The 15,582-nt window shown below is 36.0% G+C and overlaps 1 protein-coding gene across 2 annotated transcripts in view; it reads right to left on the bottom strand.

Moving 5' to 3' along the window:
• LOC150079033 (twitchin-like) overlaps window positions 1-15,582 on the bottom strand; it is a 2,795,346-nt gene that overhangs the window by 1,482,944 nt on the left and 1,296,820 nt on the right. For both annotated transcript variants that reach the window (XM_090382361.1, XM_090382360.1), the window contains one exon: window positions 6,379-6,654. In XM_090382361.1, the coding sequence (XP_090238487.1) occupies window positions 6,379-6,654 (276 nt within the window). The remainder of the gene's footprint in view (window positions 1-6,378; window positions 6,655-15,582) is intronic.

Genomic DNA, 15,582 nt, shown 5'->3' with positions numbered 1-15,582 from the left:
AGATTTTGAATGCATCCCATTTTGAATTTGCTGTTGGTAACATCATCAGTTGGTCCCACTGTATAGAATTTAAATACTCTCTCAGACCATTGTAGTCACCTTTACGAAAGCAAAAACCCTTCCCTTTACCCTTGATGGTAGTTACCTCTTTGAGTAAATTCCACTTCAGCACACTGTGATCACTGCCACCTAGTGGTCCCTTTATCTGCAGATTCTTTATGCATGAAGAATCACTACTGATAATCAGATCAAGAGTATTACTCCCTCTAGTTGCCTCCCGAACATGCTGATGTAGAAAACAATCATCCAATAAATCCACAAAAGCCTTGCTAGTGTGTGAGTGACCAACCCACAAATTCCAGTAAATATCTGGGAAATTAAAATCCCCCATTATAAGACTCTCTGATTTACTAGCCCACTCTATTTCCCTGTACAGTTTCTTATTATACTCATCAGAGTCATTAGGCCTATAGCACACTCCTACTCTCAATTTTGATCTTCCAATGCTTATGTCACACCAAACTGACTCGACACTGCAATGTCCAGTGATTTTGACTGGCTTCACTTCCTTGGATTTTATGTGTTTCTTAACTAATAGCATAACCCCTCCTCCCTTCCTATCCTGTCTATCCTTTCTGCAGATGTTGTACTCCCCAAATTCCAGTTTTGCATTCCTTATATCTGTGTGACACCACGTCTCTGATATCCCAACAATATCTGCCTTTGATGTTTTGAGCAATACCTCAAATTCATCAAATTTATTTCCGAACTCCTAGCACTGGTGTATACGCAAGTATACATGCACCTGTTCCTATTCTTAGCTACCCTAACACAACCTATGTGTTTATTTGTATCCCAATGATTCCCAGCAGTCTCTGAAATATCCTACATCTTGTTTTCCAGGCTGCTGCTCATTCCAATAGAAGCAGTGCAAGAATCACTTTAACCTCTGCCAGTGGCTACTGTTAATCTATTAGTCCTTGTATCCTCCCAAGCAAGCAGTTTTCCAACCCACTGCCTCGATAGCATCAGCAAATATTCTTGCACCCTTTCTATTTAAGTGTATCCCATCACTGTAGAAGCAGTCTCTCCTGTTAACAAGTACAGACCAAGTTTAAAAAAATTTTACCCCTTGAGCCTTGCACAATCTTTCCAGGGCTAAATTGATCGACAAGGCTCTCATCATATACTCCCTCCTTTCGTATCTGGGCAGAATTGTAGACACTTTCAAATTCAACCCTAATTCACGGCTTTTTTTTCAACAGTGACCTGTACTTGTTAAGTAATTCTGCCGGTCTCCTACTCTTAATATCATTAGTAACTTAAGCCTTAAGTCAGAGGAGGGGCCCTTTGTTCTCCCCTCACCAATCGTGTTGCCCTTCTCTGTATTCATTCTAGCAACCCTACATCCTTCCTAAAATGTGGCCTTCATACCTGTATGCAGTACTGAAGGAGTGGCCAGACCATAGCCTTATACAAAGGGATAATCACTTCCTTATCCCTACTAGCAAAATTCCTATATATCAATAACAAGATCCCATAACCTGTTCTGGCAGCCTGTCTGCACTGCTCAGAAAACTTCATATCTGGCTGCACAATTTCCTCCAGATATTTTTCATTCTCTACCACCCTGAGTGTAGTACACACAGTTGGTATGTTTCCTTGGGTTACTTCTACCCATCTGCACTTGTATTTGTATTGACAAATACTACCCATTTGTATTTGTCATAAATACAAATCCCACTGCACCCATATACCTGCCAATCGGTGGGTTCGTCTACTAGGGAGAGGGGGGGGTTACAGCGTTGTATTGCCAAAGAACCAAGTATCCCATGAATTCCGTCCTTTCAGTGTACTATCATCCTACATTTCTTCTAACTGTTGCATTTATGATCTTGGTAAACCATCTTCCACAATTTCCAGTACACTTGACTCAATTGCCTCTTGTAGACTTCCATCAAAAGAATGTCAGAAGAAATTTGGACAATACTGATGCCAAGAAAGAAAGCTCCGGTTTCTTTCTTGTTTTCTCCACTTGTTTTCTCACATGCTCTTGTTCTGTGATGCCTTTTCACACTTTCTTCTTCACCTGGTGTTTTTTCTTCTGCTTGTAAATTTGCCCATATCCAACCAGTTTCCTAAAAATGGTGACAAATCCCTCCCATAAAATTATCGGCCCACTGCACTTCCCTCTACTCATTCCAAAGTAATGGAGAAATCTATTAACCACCAACTACTAAACTATCTAAAAGCATTCCATGTGATCAATAATCTCTAATGTGGATTCCATCAGTATTGATTCACAGGAGACATACTGTCATATGTTAATATGTTATCCATCTATTGACAAATTCGATGGAAAAGTTTATTGAAATTCAAGCAGTTACTCTTGACATTTCTATGGCTTTTGAGGTAGAAGGCTCTGTGTCTTATAACTTTTCCATTAACGCTGATGTTCCACAATTTCAGTTTTTATTCCTACTCTTTTTTTTTTTTTTCTTGGAAATTAATGACCTTTTTCCACTGACTGGAAATCCTGTTCATAGTTTTGCTAATGATAGCACATTGCACCCCACCATCTAGTCTGAGAAACCTTGCCCTACATAGTGCCTCCATAGCCAGGAGCAGCAGTGCGTAGCACACACTTCTTTATTAGACCCGGGGTTCAAGCCCGTGACCACCAAATACGGAGGATGTGGAAAGGTCAAGGAATGACCACCGCATATCCCCAGAGCAATATGGCCTTAGCTGCTAATGCTCCTAAAAACAAAACAACAACAACCTGCCCTACAGAAACAGCTTTATCTTAACAAATGTCTACCACCAATTCTTTAAATGCTGATTTTCAGGTTTTTCTCTAATGGGACAAAGTTGACTTAATTAATTTCCATCTTTCTTAAACTCAATCCTGTCTTATATCTTATCTTCATATTCTTACCTGCTCCTATGCTTATATTCAATAGCAATTAGATCTCTAGACAAATCACATACCTCTATTAGGGACTACTCTGACTTATAATCTATCCCTTTGCATAAGCACATTACAAATACTGCTTCCTTTGTATCTAAAAAATTGTAAAAAACTGGGTTCCTCTGTTTTGTTCTCAGAAATACTTTTCTTCTAAACAAGTAAACAAATCTCAAATACACGCTACCATGGAATATTGTTCCCAAAACCATTCTCACTCTTCTAGACTCCATTCAAAAGAGGCAGTCAGGTAAATTAATAATCAATCTCTAAAAAAGTCTCCCCACTCTGTCTCACAGATGTTCTGTCTCTTCTGCATGCCTTTTCTATAGATAGTTTCATGGGCAGTGTTCTTTTAAATCAGCATTTATAATTACCATTCTCTCTCTCTCTCTCTCTCTGTCTTTCTTCCAAACCAGCCTGAACATGTGCAGCAATCAGTCAGCATCCATTTACTGTTCAACTTAAAACTTACGAACCTTTTCTTCTTACTCATTTATCCCTTCTTCTGTTTAGTTGAAAAACCTTCCTTCACATGTATTTCCCAAAAATTACACTGTACAGAAATTCAAGTATAATATCAAAAAGTATCTTTGTCTTCTAAACCTTAACTCACACACAGTACTGAGTACTATGGGCAGTGGTGTGCTGGTAAATTTTTAACAACCGGCTCGCTGAAAAAAAAACAAGACCAAAAATATGTGTGTATATATTTATTATAACTTTTACTGATTAACAACAATTTGGAATACAAAAATTTTAAATAATAATAAAATATTAATTTTTTATTGTAATTTCCATATAGCCAATTGATTCTCAGAAAATGTTTTTTCATGGACTTTTGCTGAGCTCTTGTATCTGTAGCCAATCTATGGTTGCAATTCAACCATGATTTGACAAATGGAGTTGCATCCGAATCTGCTAATTTTCTTGGGCTGCTTCTTCTCAGGGTAATGACCTTATTAGGTTTACAATAATTCTAGAAATGCAAAATCTTTGACAGACGTCAAGTATGGGAATGTCATTACCTTAAGAAGTTGCCCTGGCAAAATTAAATGGATAATCCCTAGATAGGCTGCCGTGTAGGGAAGGGGTGGTGGAAAGGAAGCACAAATGGTGCTGAAATAAGTGCACCCCAGCTGGATTTTCCGTGTCGATATACAAGCTTATTGCCCAAATGCCACTAGCCATGTGAATTGAAGTGTGTGCCACTCTATAGTTTATAGCCATTGTCGGTTTAACAACTGGCTCATAAAATTCTTGAAAATTTAACAATGGAGTGCCGGAGCAGGTGCAAGCTGACTCCTGCATACCACTGACGATCGATACAATTGCCTTTTGTGTCTGGAATTTTCATTAAAAAAAAAAAAAGATATACATTAGCACATATGCACAGCAAACTATTTATTTGCCCATGGTGTATGCGGGTGTACATGTGTAATATATATTTATCTCTAAACACAACTATCTAAACACAACAGTCATATGAAATACCTACAATATAAACTCTTAGGATATTTACCTTGATGAGTTATTGTATATAGTTTAGTGTTATGATACAGATTATTTATTCACATTTTACAGTTTTCCACACTAAATCTTGAAAACTATGTGCAGAAAACTATAAAATAAAATTATTTATATTTATAAAGTTATAATTATTAAACATAATCTACAACATTCCTGGTTTATAAAAAGAGAAACCATTTACTCTGCATTAAAGAATAATTTAATTAATTCACTTTTAATGTGATGAAAATTTACAAAAAAAGTTGATTACATTATAAATAATCAAACATCCAGATGTGATTCTGTTGAAACATCCTCTGAACTGTCTTCACTGGAACTCACACATTACTCATTTGAATTTTCACCCTTCCTTTACTCTGTAAATCTGCCTAATTTGCAAAGGAAGCAGAAAAATGTTCTACTAATGGGGCATTCACTTCCACAAAAATAATTGCAAATTATCATGATTATATAGCATTGCTGAATTCATTTGCAGACACTAATGAAATTACTGCAATTCTCCCAAGGACTATGACAATGATGGAAGCCAAAGTACTGGGAGGATGGGCCAGGACTGTCTCTCAGTCTGGATGTTGCAGAACTTCAAGCTACCCCACCTATCATTATATCACCATGGGTCATTATTTTGACCTTAATACTAACTTTCCCTGAAAATGAGCTCAATCAACTCCAGCCAGAATAGATCACTTTCTCACCACTAATAACAGTAAAATAGTTTTCCTTCAGCAGCAGGAATGCCAGAAATATGCCTGCTTGTAATCCCGAGGCTATCGCAAACTACTTCTGTTCCCTAGCAGCAGATATTACATCACAAGGACAACACCTTATGTCCTATTGCAGATTTAGTAGACTTGTGGCAAAAAGGAGGAGAAAAACTTTGATGATCATGTATAATACAATAACCTAGTACCTTTCCTGAAGTTCTTCCCATCATTGGTTGTTCTTGTTCACCTTATTCTTGTTTCACCTTGTTTCGTTCACCTTGTTCTTGTTTCTACAGTAATATAAGTTTACTGAGAATATTCCAATGAGATGTTCTAATGATCATCATGCATAATACAGCAATCTATGACGTTGGCTGTAGTTCTTCCCATCATTCCTATTTCTCATTTTCTTGTTTCTTCAGTAATGTATAAATTTACAGAGGATAACGGAAATAATATATATATATATATATTGAATTTTGTATATCTGTAATATGAATATTACAAATTTAATTAATGCAGACACATCATTCCTAGATAGGAATGATGTGCCTGCAGTATTGAATTAAACTCTCACATTAAATCATTTCTTTAATGCACACTGAATGCTTTGACAGTGTTTCTTCCTGTTTTAAACCGGTATGTGACTGATACAGTACTCTGGATGAGTACTGTATCACATTAGATTATCATATATCTCCCAAAGAATCCTCTTCTAAAAAACATAAATACCACAAAATGCAAATTAGACATATATGTATAAGAGGTGTGACTGTTTTCCTCCTTTCATGAATAAAACTGTTTACTTCAGAGTAAAACTACTGTAGAATAAAGTATCCACAAAATTCTATTTAAACATTTACTTTTTCTGCTCTTTACTGCAAACTCCAACATGCAATTCTGTTCAAAAGCATGCACACAGAGAACTTAAATATTAAAGAAAAAAAAAAAAAAAATAGCCAATTGTTACAGAATGTAAACCAAAATTAAAATCTGTTCACTTTAATCATGCTACAGAACAATATCAACAATTATAATTATGTATTAAACTACACTAATAATTTAAATTAATTACAAACCATGATGAAATTTGTGCAGATTACTAAACAAAATTATAATAAAAAAGTAAAACTTATTTACACTATATTTTATGTTTCTAGAAAGCAGTTTTATTACCTAATACAACAAGATTTGCAACAGCCTCATCTTTTCCAGAATTATTCTCTGCTGTGATTTTATAGATTCCAGTATCTTTTCTTTCAACAGAATGGATTACGAGTTTTGCTCTGTATGGTTCAGATTCTATAGTCAAACGTTCAGCACTCTTAAGAGGACATTTTTCCAGGAACCATTCCTTCTTAGGTGGTGGCTCTCCAATAATTTTAACATCAAACTTAACATTCTGTCCAACATGTACTGTAAGATCCTTCAATGCATCAATTTTGGGGGCCACTAGGTAGAAACAAGTACACATATTATACAGAGTACGCAAATGTCAAATTTGCATTATTTATGTATTTAGCTACACATTATACATTATTTATAAAAGTAGGTCAATGCATCCAACCATATTATTTAATAAATAATTGGTTGGATACATTGTAATATCAGCAATAAGGAGATTATAAAAGATTTTTCACTTTAAAAATTTAATGCAGTAAAATTATACCTGGTCAAATATAAGTTTCATTCAGGTGAAATTGAGAATTTTGGAATAATCAGTTGAATATGTACAGAAAAAAAAAATGACAATATTTGTTGTTATTTGTTCTGTACTACAGAATGAATAACAACACACTCCAAGATTGATATATAATTTAGGTGACAGATACTTGGAAAGAGGCAGGAAAACTACCGTAGTTTGCATGTTTGCATATATTTAGCATTAGTAGAGGCATATGATGCAAGAAAGCAAGCTTATACAGCATCAGCCATAAAAAAAAAAAAAAAAAAAGAAAAGAAAAGAAAACCCTTCCCATTTCACCCACCCATTCACTACAAAACTTTTATCTAGTTCTACCTTGAATTTATTTAAGCAGTCAACTTCCACAACTACAGATGGAAGTTTGTTCTGCACAAATTTCTGCACATCTATTCGACAACTGCCTTTTCTCAATTTGAATTTATGACCGCTTCAAGTGCGTAACATGAGCAAGAGGAAGAATCCCATCAGTATTGAGCTTGCTCAAATCATTCAAGGCCTTACACCTCAATCAGATCACCTCGCAAGCTCTTAGTCTCCAGATGCTGCAATTTGAAGATCTTAAGAATTTCTTTGTAAGAGCACCCCTTTGTTCCCCTCACCAATCTTGCTTTCTCTGTACTTGTTCTAGCAACTCTACATCCTTCTTAAAATTAGGCTTTCAGACCTGTATGCAGTACTTAAGGTGTGCCTTATTCAAAGGGGTAATCACCTCCTAATCCCTGCTAGCAAAATACCAGAATATCATTAACAAAACCCCATGACTTGCTCTGGCAGCCTGTCTGCACTGCTTAGAAAACTGCATATTTGACTGTACAATTACCCCTGGGTTTTTTTCTTTCTCCACTACCTGAGTGTAGTACTGCACAGTTGGTACATTACTCTGGGTTTGCTACCCATATGCAGTACTTTGATTTTTGTCAATGTTAAACTTCAGTTGCAACCTGTCAGCCCATCTGCCTAACTTTTCTAGATCTCTAGAAAAGTTAGGTAATGTCATTACTGTTATAATGTCATTACTGTCATTAACAACCCTGCCAATCTTCATATCATCTGCAAACTTGGACATTAAGCCTGATATACCTTCATCAATATCATTAATAAATATAGAAAACAACAATGGGCCCAACACCGAATCACGGGGAATCCACTAATAACATGAGTCCACAAAGAGCAGTGACCACTGATTACGACTCTCTGTCTTCTCCCACTCAACCATAACTTTATCTATAGCAATATTTAATAAACCCTTAATGCAATATTGCTCCAATTTGTACAGCAGTCTTCCATGTGTAGCAGTATCAAACGCTTTCCTAAAATCCAAGTATATGATATCAAAATTATATTGTGCAGCCAGTTCCTTTTTGACCATGTCATAATATACAATCAAATTGGTCAGGCAAGATTTTCCCTTAACGAACCCTTTCTGTGTTTGAACTATAACAGGAGTCTTGTCTAGATGATCCTGTAGTGTTTCTTTAACCAGTGACTTCATTATTTTCCCCAGAACAGAAGTGAAACTAACAGGTCTGTAATTACTCATATCACCTTTTGATTGATCCCCCTTTATGAATTGGGGATACATTTGCAAATCTCCTGTCCATGGGGACCTTCCCTGAGTCCAAGGATGCTCTAATAATCAAGGCTAAGGGTTTGCTTACTTACTAATTTAAATACACCTCACTATATGTGTGCATATTGATGCAATTTTTTAGCACGAATGAATATCTATCACAATGTAGTACCCACACAGTGACAAACATTCATTGGTTGACAAATGTGCCAACTATTTGAAATCTGGCCTGGTCTTCCAATAATATTGGAAATTCATGCAAACATAAGGCATCACTGTAGCAGATTAAAACATGGCACAGTACCACTCTAGAAAATTATATGGCCTTATGCAGCCCATGATGTCAAGATTCAGATGCAGTAGAACAGGTGGGATAAGCTGAACATTACACCTACATTAAGCCCCTGCCCAATTTACTGCCCTAGGGTTACCATATCTTATGTTCACTGAAAAAGTTGTCTAGAGACAAACACTTTTATTTGAAAAATGAGGTGATGGGGAAATTACTGTGCACTGGTTTCAATAGTTCAACAGCAGAGTTTTATGCCATAAAGGAACCAATTTCTCAACACTGTAGTGCTTACTTTTAACTTGATTAGCCTTTGAATTTTTCCTTCCAAAAGCCTATATTTTATCTGAATATGATGCTTATAGTAATAATGTCAATGGAAAGGCAGTGCTATTTTTATAAAAAAAAAGGTTCTTGAATGCACTTACCCTGATTCCTTCTCATTTATAATTAGACCCTAGCTTATCCTAATTATTTAAATTTATTGTTTTAGAATTTTGGGGTTTCATTTTAAAAAAAAATCCAATGAATATTAGCATCTTAATAAATACTAATATTGATATTCCTTAATGATGATCAGTTTATTTTATTATTTGAACATTAAATTTCATTGGTATATAGTGTGTTTTTAAATGAGGTTCTATAATAGCATTCTAATTGCTTCTCCCAAAAAAATAGCACTTGGAAACAGTAATTCATATATATTTTTTATAATGTTTAGTTAATCAATTATTTATGTGAAAGCACGTCCAATGCAAAGCATATACCATCATTAGTCACATAGAATAGGAACAAGATGATTTTAGTAGAAGCAAACTGCTTCATCTGGACAACATTCATTTCAAAACAAGTTTCATAAACCATCAAGCAGAAGAAACATTTATGGTAATATTATCTTTTTTAATTAGTAGTTGGTAAGATTAATCCTAACTACTATTTGAGTTTATTAACTTCTGGATCTGCATTTTAGAGAATTTCTTCAATTTACCTTTTCCTTTACCCTCTTGATAGTAGTTATTTCTTTGAATAGATCTCACATCAATATGCTGTGATCATTGCCACTGTTCCTTTACTTGAAGATAATACATCATAAATCATTACTGATGATCATGTAAAGAATACTGCTTTCTGTTGTAGCCTCTCTAAATTGTTGGCATGGTAAGAAGTTATCCAGTGAATGTGGAAATGCTGTGAGTGATTAACTCACAAGTTCCAATTGTTACCTGAAAAGTCAATATACCTTATGGTAATACATTTTGATTTGTGGCCCACCCTACTTTTTTCCCTTTTTTTTTTTGTATAGTTGTTCATTATACTTGTCAGTCATTTGACTTATAGTATACTCCTTTCCTATTTTGTTTTCCCAATGTTTATTATCACACCAGACTGGAAAAATATTACATTAGCATACCATGCTGGTTGTACTGTTTTAAAAAAACATGTGCTTCTTAAACAAAAGTGTAACACTCCCCCTCCCCGATGTCACACCTGTCCTTTCTGTAAACACTATGTTCACCACATTCAAATTCTGCATCCCTTATATCAGAGTGAACTGTATTTCTGATATGCCTAAGGTATCAGTATTTCATGATTTAACCAGTACTTCAGATTCATAAAATTTATTTAGCATGCTACTAGCATTAGTGTAATAAACAAGTATTTATATGCCTATATGTTTTCTTGGTGACGGAATCAATATAATATTATCCCTGCATGTCCAAATAGATGAAATCTAAGAATTAATTGCATCTTTGCATATGACTATAATTAAACTATTAGTCTGTGTATCCCACTAAACAACAAATTTCTGAACTACTTAACAATGCCTCAATAGCATCAGCAAAAAATGTTCTTGCACACTTTCTAATCAAGTGGATCCTAATAAAAGGCTTTAACAAATATAATATGTATGAGCTGATCTGTTATAATTCCAATGAACAAGTTAGGCTAAAAAACATTGAGTATGAGGTATCACTGGCTATGAGGGCAAAGAAAGTTAACAAGAATATTTATATTCATCAAAATACAAAGAAGAAGAAGAGAATAATCAACTTCAAGAGGAACAAGATAAATCATGTCAATGGGTGAAAATTGCAACTGAGGTTTAACAATTTACACAATATAATAGCGTAGCTTAATTTAACAATTATAAATGATAAATGTTAGGTAATGCATTTGGGTAGCAGTAATTCTTAAACAATATACCACTGGATGGCACCAAACTCAAGGTAGTGGAGTATGAAAAATATTTAGGGACAACTATAAAAAGTGTGACATGAAATTTTCTGAGAAGTGCAAACAATCTGCTAGAGCAGCCCATGGGGTTCTAACAATGAAAAACAGAAACTTGGTCAGTAGGGACAAAGAAGTGATTATCCGATTGTTTAAAGTAACGGTTAGGCCACATTTAGAATACTGCATAGAGGAATGACACAGATCTATTGAAAGGGTACAGAGAAGGATAACAAAATTAGTGGTTGGGCACAAAAGGATATTCATAGCTAGAATGACTGGAGTTCTATAAATGCAGTCACTAAGAATGTGGTGCCTAAATGAAGTGTATATGGTTTTTACAAAAGCTACTAACTGAAAAAATAAAATAAAACACACAGCACAGGGCAGTCCTACTAACTCCATATATCAATATTTCCAACAGCAATGGCTATTTTAATTTATAATTTTCAAATTATTATCATAAATTTTGCAGTATTTTAAATAAAATCTATAGACTTTTATAATAATTCATTAGGTAATAAAAATCTTAGTATATTTTTCAAATAAATCATATTCTGACTCTTTTCTGTAACTCCATTTGGTGCCTATGGCAGAGGACACATTTGCCATGTCCTAGTTAGACCAGTCACATTCACACTATTGCAGCTATGGTAGCAATAAGTAACTATGTGTGGCGCCTCCATAGCCAGGTGGGAAGGAGCAGCAGTGCGTAGCACACGCTTCTTGATTAGACCGGGGTTCAAGCCCGTCACCACCATATACGGAGGATGCAGAAAGGTCAGGGAATGACCATCGCATATCCGGAGCAATATGGCCTTAGTTGCTAATGCTCCTAAAAACCAAATAAACAAACAAACAAACAGTAACTATGTCATGTTGACCATTATCAGAGAAATCATGATATTATGTGTAGGATATTGATCTAGAAAGAGAGTAGCCTCAAGAATGTAATGATGTGCAGTTATTGTGAGTCATCCTTCCAAGGACATATTCTAAAAATTTGGTGCTTTCGGGGAGGGGTGGGAAATTCTCTGTCCCCTGTAAAAAAACAAAAACACCTTCCCATTTCGTCCATCCGATCACTCCAAATGTTTGTCTATTTCAGACTGAAATTTATTTAACCTATCAACTTCCACAACAACAGATGGAAATCTGTTCCAGCAATCAACAACCCGCTATCTAAAGGCAAACTTCCGCACATCTATTCTACAACTGTCTTTCCTCAATTTGAATCTATGCCCCCTCAGGTTCTTAATCTGAGCAAGTGGAAGTATCCCATGAGCATTAAGCTGGCTCAAACCATTCAAGGCCTTATACACCTCAATCAGATCACCTCGCAGGTGCTTAGTTTCCAGATGCTGCAATTTGCAGAACTTAAGCCTTTCTTCATAAGCACACCCCTTTGTTCCTCTCACCAATCTTGCTGCCCTTCTCTGTACTCATACTAGCAATTCTACATCCTTCCAAAATGAGGTCCCCAGAGCTGTACACAGTACTCAAGTTGTGGCCTGAGCATTGCCTTATACAAAGTGATAATCACCTCCTTGTCTCTGTCTTTTTCATTCTCCACCTCCCTGAGGTGTATCACCACACAGTTGGTACATTTCACTTGGTTACTGCTACCCATATGCAGTACTTTTTATTTATTAATGTTAAACTTCAGTTGCCACTTCTCAGCCTATCTGCCTAACTTTTCTAGATCCTGTTGCAGTAGCATACTGTCTTTACTGTCATTAACAACCCTGCAACATTTGTATCATCTGCAAACTTGAACATTAAGCCTGATATACATTCATTGATATCATTGATAAGTACACAAAACTACAATGGCCCAGCACCGAACCCTGGGGGACTCCACTAATAACAATAGTCCACATATAGCAGTGTCCATTTATTATCACTCTCTGCCATCTCCCACTCAGCCGTCCGGGCTAGCCGGGTGGGTAAAGTGCCTGCCTGGCAACTCAAAGGTCGCAGGTTCGAATCCCGCCTCGGGCTTGGATCAAAGTACCGCAAAAACCTTGGGAGGTGCATTATGGCCACAGAAGCCGATGCGCCAACAACTACCAAAAAAAAAAAAAATCTTCCACTCAACTATCCCTTTATCCATTGTAGGAACTTGTCCTTAATGCCATATCACTCCAATTTGTACAGCAGTCTTCCATGTGCAACAGTATCAAAAACTTTTCTGAAATCCAAGTATGATATCAAAATTATTTTTTGCATGCAGTTCCTTTGTGACCACATCATAGTATCCAATGAAATTGCCCACACAAGACTTCCCCTTAACAAACCCATGCTGTGTCTGAACTATTACTGCATTCCTGTCTAGATGATCCTGCAGTGCTTCTTTAACCAGTGACTCCATTATTTTCCACGGAACAGAAGTTCAACTAACAGTTCTATGATTATTTGTGTCACCCTTTGCACACCCATTTGTGAATTGGGGATACATTTGTACATATCTAGTCCATGGGTACCTCTCCTGACTCTAAAGATGCTCTTATAAATATGGCTAAGGGTTTTTCTTACTTCCCTTGCTGCCTCCTTCAATATAACTGGATAGTTCCATCCACCCCAGATGCCTTTTTAAATGGTTAACTTCAACAATTTCTCCTCCACTTTGCTCTCAGTTATTATAAAATCACTTAGCTCCTTGGTAGAGTTTGATAAACTTCTGGCATTCCCCTCCTTGAACAACTGCTCATGTATGAATGTAGAGGCAAAATACTCATTCAGTTTATCAGCTACTTGAACAGGATCATCAATAGTCAAACCATTTACGTTAAGTGGACCAATCCGATTCATCCCTTCCCTTCCAGAGTTTACATAAGTAAAGAACTCTTTGCTGTTTTTCTTTGTGCAATTTTCCAAAGAATTCTTGTAATCTGCCTTCACCTGCCTAACCTCCTTTGTGACTTGATTACAGACTAGCTTATATCTGCTGCAGGCTTCTGTGTCACCTGAAAATTTATATTCATCCCATGCATTTTTCTTTTCTGCCACGAGCCTCATTAATTCATCTAACAACCATTTAGGCCTGAACCTTGAACAATATTTCTTAGTTGGTATGAAAAGCCTAGTAGCCTCCAAGGGTAAGTCCATGAAGGCTTCCGGTTTAGAATTCATATTGGTAACATCATCAGCTGATCCCGCTGCATAGAATTTAAAAACTGTCTGAGACCACTGTAGTCACCTTTACGAAAGCAAAAACCCTTCCCTTTACCCTTGATGGTAGTTACATCTTTAAGTAAATCTCACATCAGTACACTGTAATCACTGTCACCTAGTGGTTCCTTTATCTGCAAATTCTTAATGCACGAATAATCACTGCTGATAATCAGATCAAGAGTATTACTTCCTCTGGTTGCTCCTCGAACATGTTGCTGTAGAAAACAATCCTCCAATAAATTCACAAAATTCTTGCTAGCCTGTGAGTGACCAACCCACAAGTTCCAGTCAATATCTGGAAGTTAAAATCCCCCATTACAAGACATTCTGATTTACTGGACCATTCTATTTCTCTGCACAACTGTTCATTGTAGTCATCAGAGTCATTAGGCCTATAACATACTCCTACTCTGATTTCCCCCTTCCCAGTGTTTATGTCACACCAAACAGACTCAACATTGCACCGGGTACCCGTGTCAACTGGATGCACTTCCTTAGATTTTGTGTGTTTCTTAACTAACAGCATAACCCCTTCTCCCTTCCTACCCTGTCTGTCTTTTCTGCACGTATTGTACTCCAAATTCCAATTCTGCACTGCTTATATCTGTGTGACACCATGTCTCTGATATCCCAACGATATCTGCCTTTGATGACTTGATCAGCATTTCAAATTCATTGAATTTATTTACTATACTTCTAGCTTTGGTGTACATGTAAGTATATATGCACCTGTTCTTACTCTTAGTTACCTTAATACAGCCCATTTGGGCTGTTATGTAACTTTTTTTTTTCTTTTTTTTTTTATGGTTACTAACACATGCAATTTTAGACATCAAATTTAATCTCTCAAGAAAGGTTGAATTTCATGTTTTTTGCCTTCACCCATAACTTTTTCAAAACATATGTTATGACAGAATAAATCGAGGTAATTGACACAGAATAAATTGACATATGCAATTACTGGAACACAAAGAGTTTAATATTAACCACATTTACAAGAATATTTTTACTCCTTTGCTTTGGCATCAGAATGTTTATTGATTTTAGCAGTGGCTAGTGATCCAAGAAGGGAAGTTTATACAGCATCAGTCCCAAAGAAACAACACCCAACTCATCCAGTTATATGCAATAATTCTTTGTTTAATTCTTCCTTAAATTTATGCATCCAATACATAGTTTTTTTTTTTAAATCAATCATTTTCACACATTTATTCTCCTGCCATACTTTTTATATTTATCTCCCCTTATGTGTTTTATCTGAGAAAGGTTTAATCAGGTCATACTGCAGGGGCTACGATTTGCAGAACTAATATCTTTTATGGTTAGATTATCCTTTTCTGTATTTGACTAATCTAGCTGCTTTTCTCTGCATCTGTTCCAAGAGATCCAAATCCTGCTTAAAATAAAGCT

This window comes from Mastigoproctus giganteus, chromosome 10 (assembly GCF_048544385.1).
Source record: "Mastigoproctus giganteus isolate SK-2022 chromosome 10, ASM4854438v1, whole genome shotgun sequence".
Classification (NCBI taxonomy): Eukaryota; Metazoa; Arthropoda; class Arachnida; order Uropygi; family Thelyphonidae; genus Mastigoproctus; species Mastigoproctus giganteus.
The sequence above is the reverse complement of the archived record's forward strand: the minus strand, read 5'-3'. Positions and strand labels throughout refer to the sequence as shown.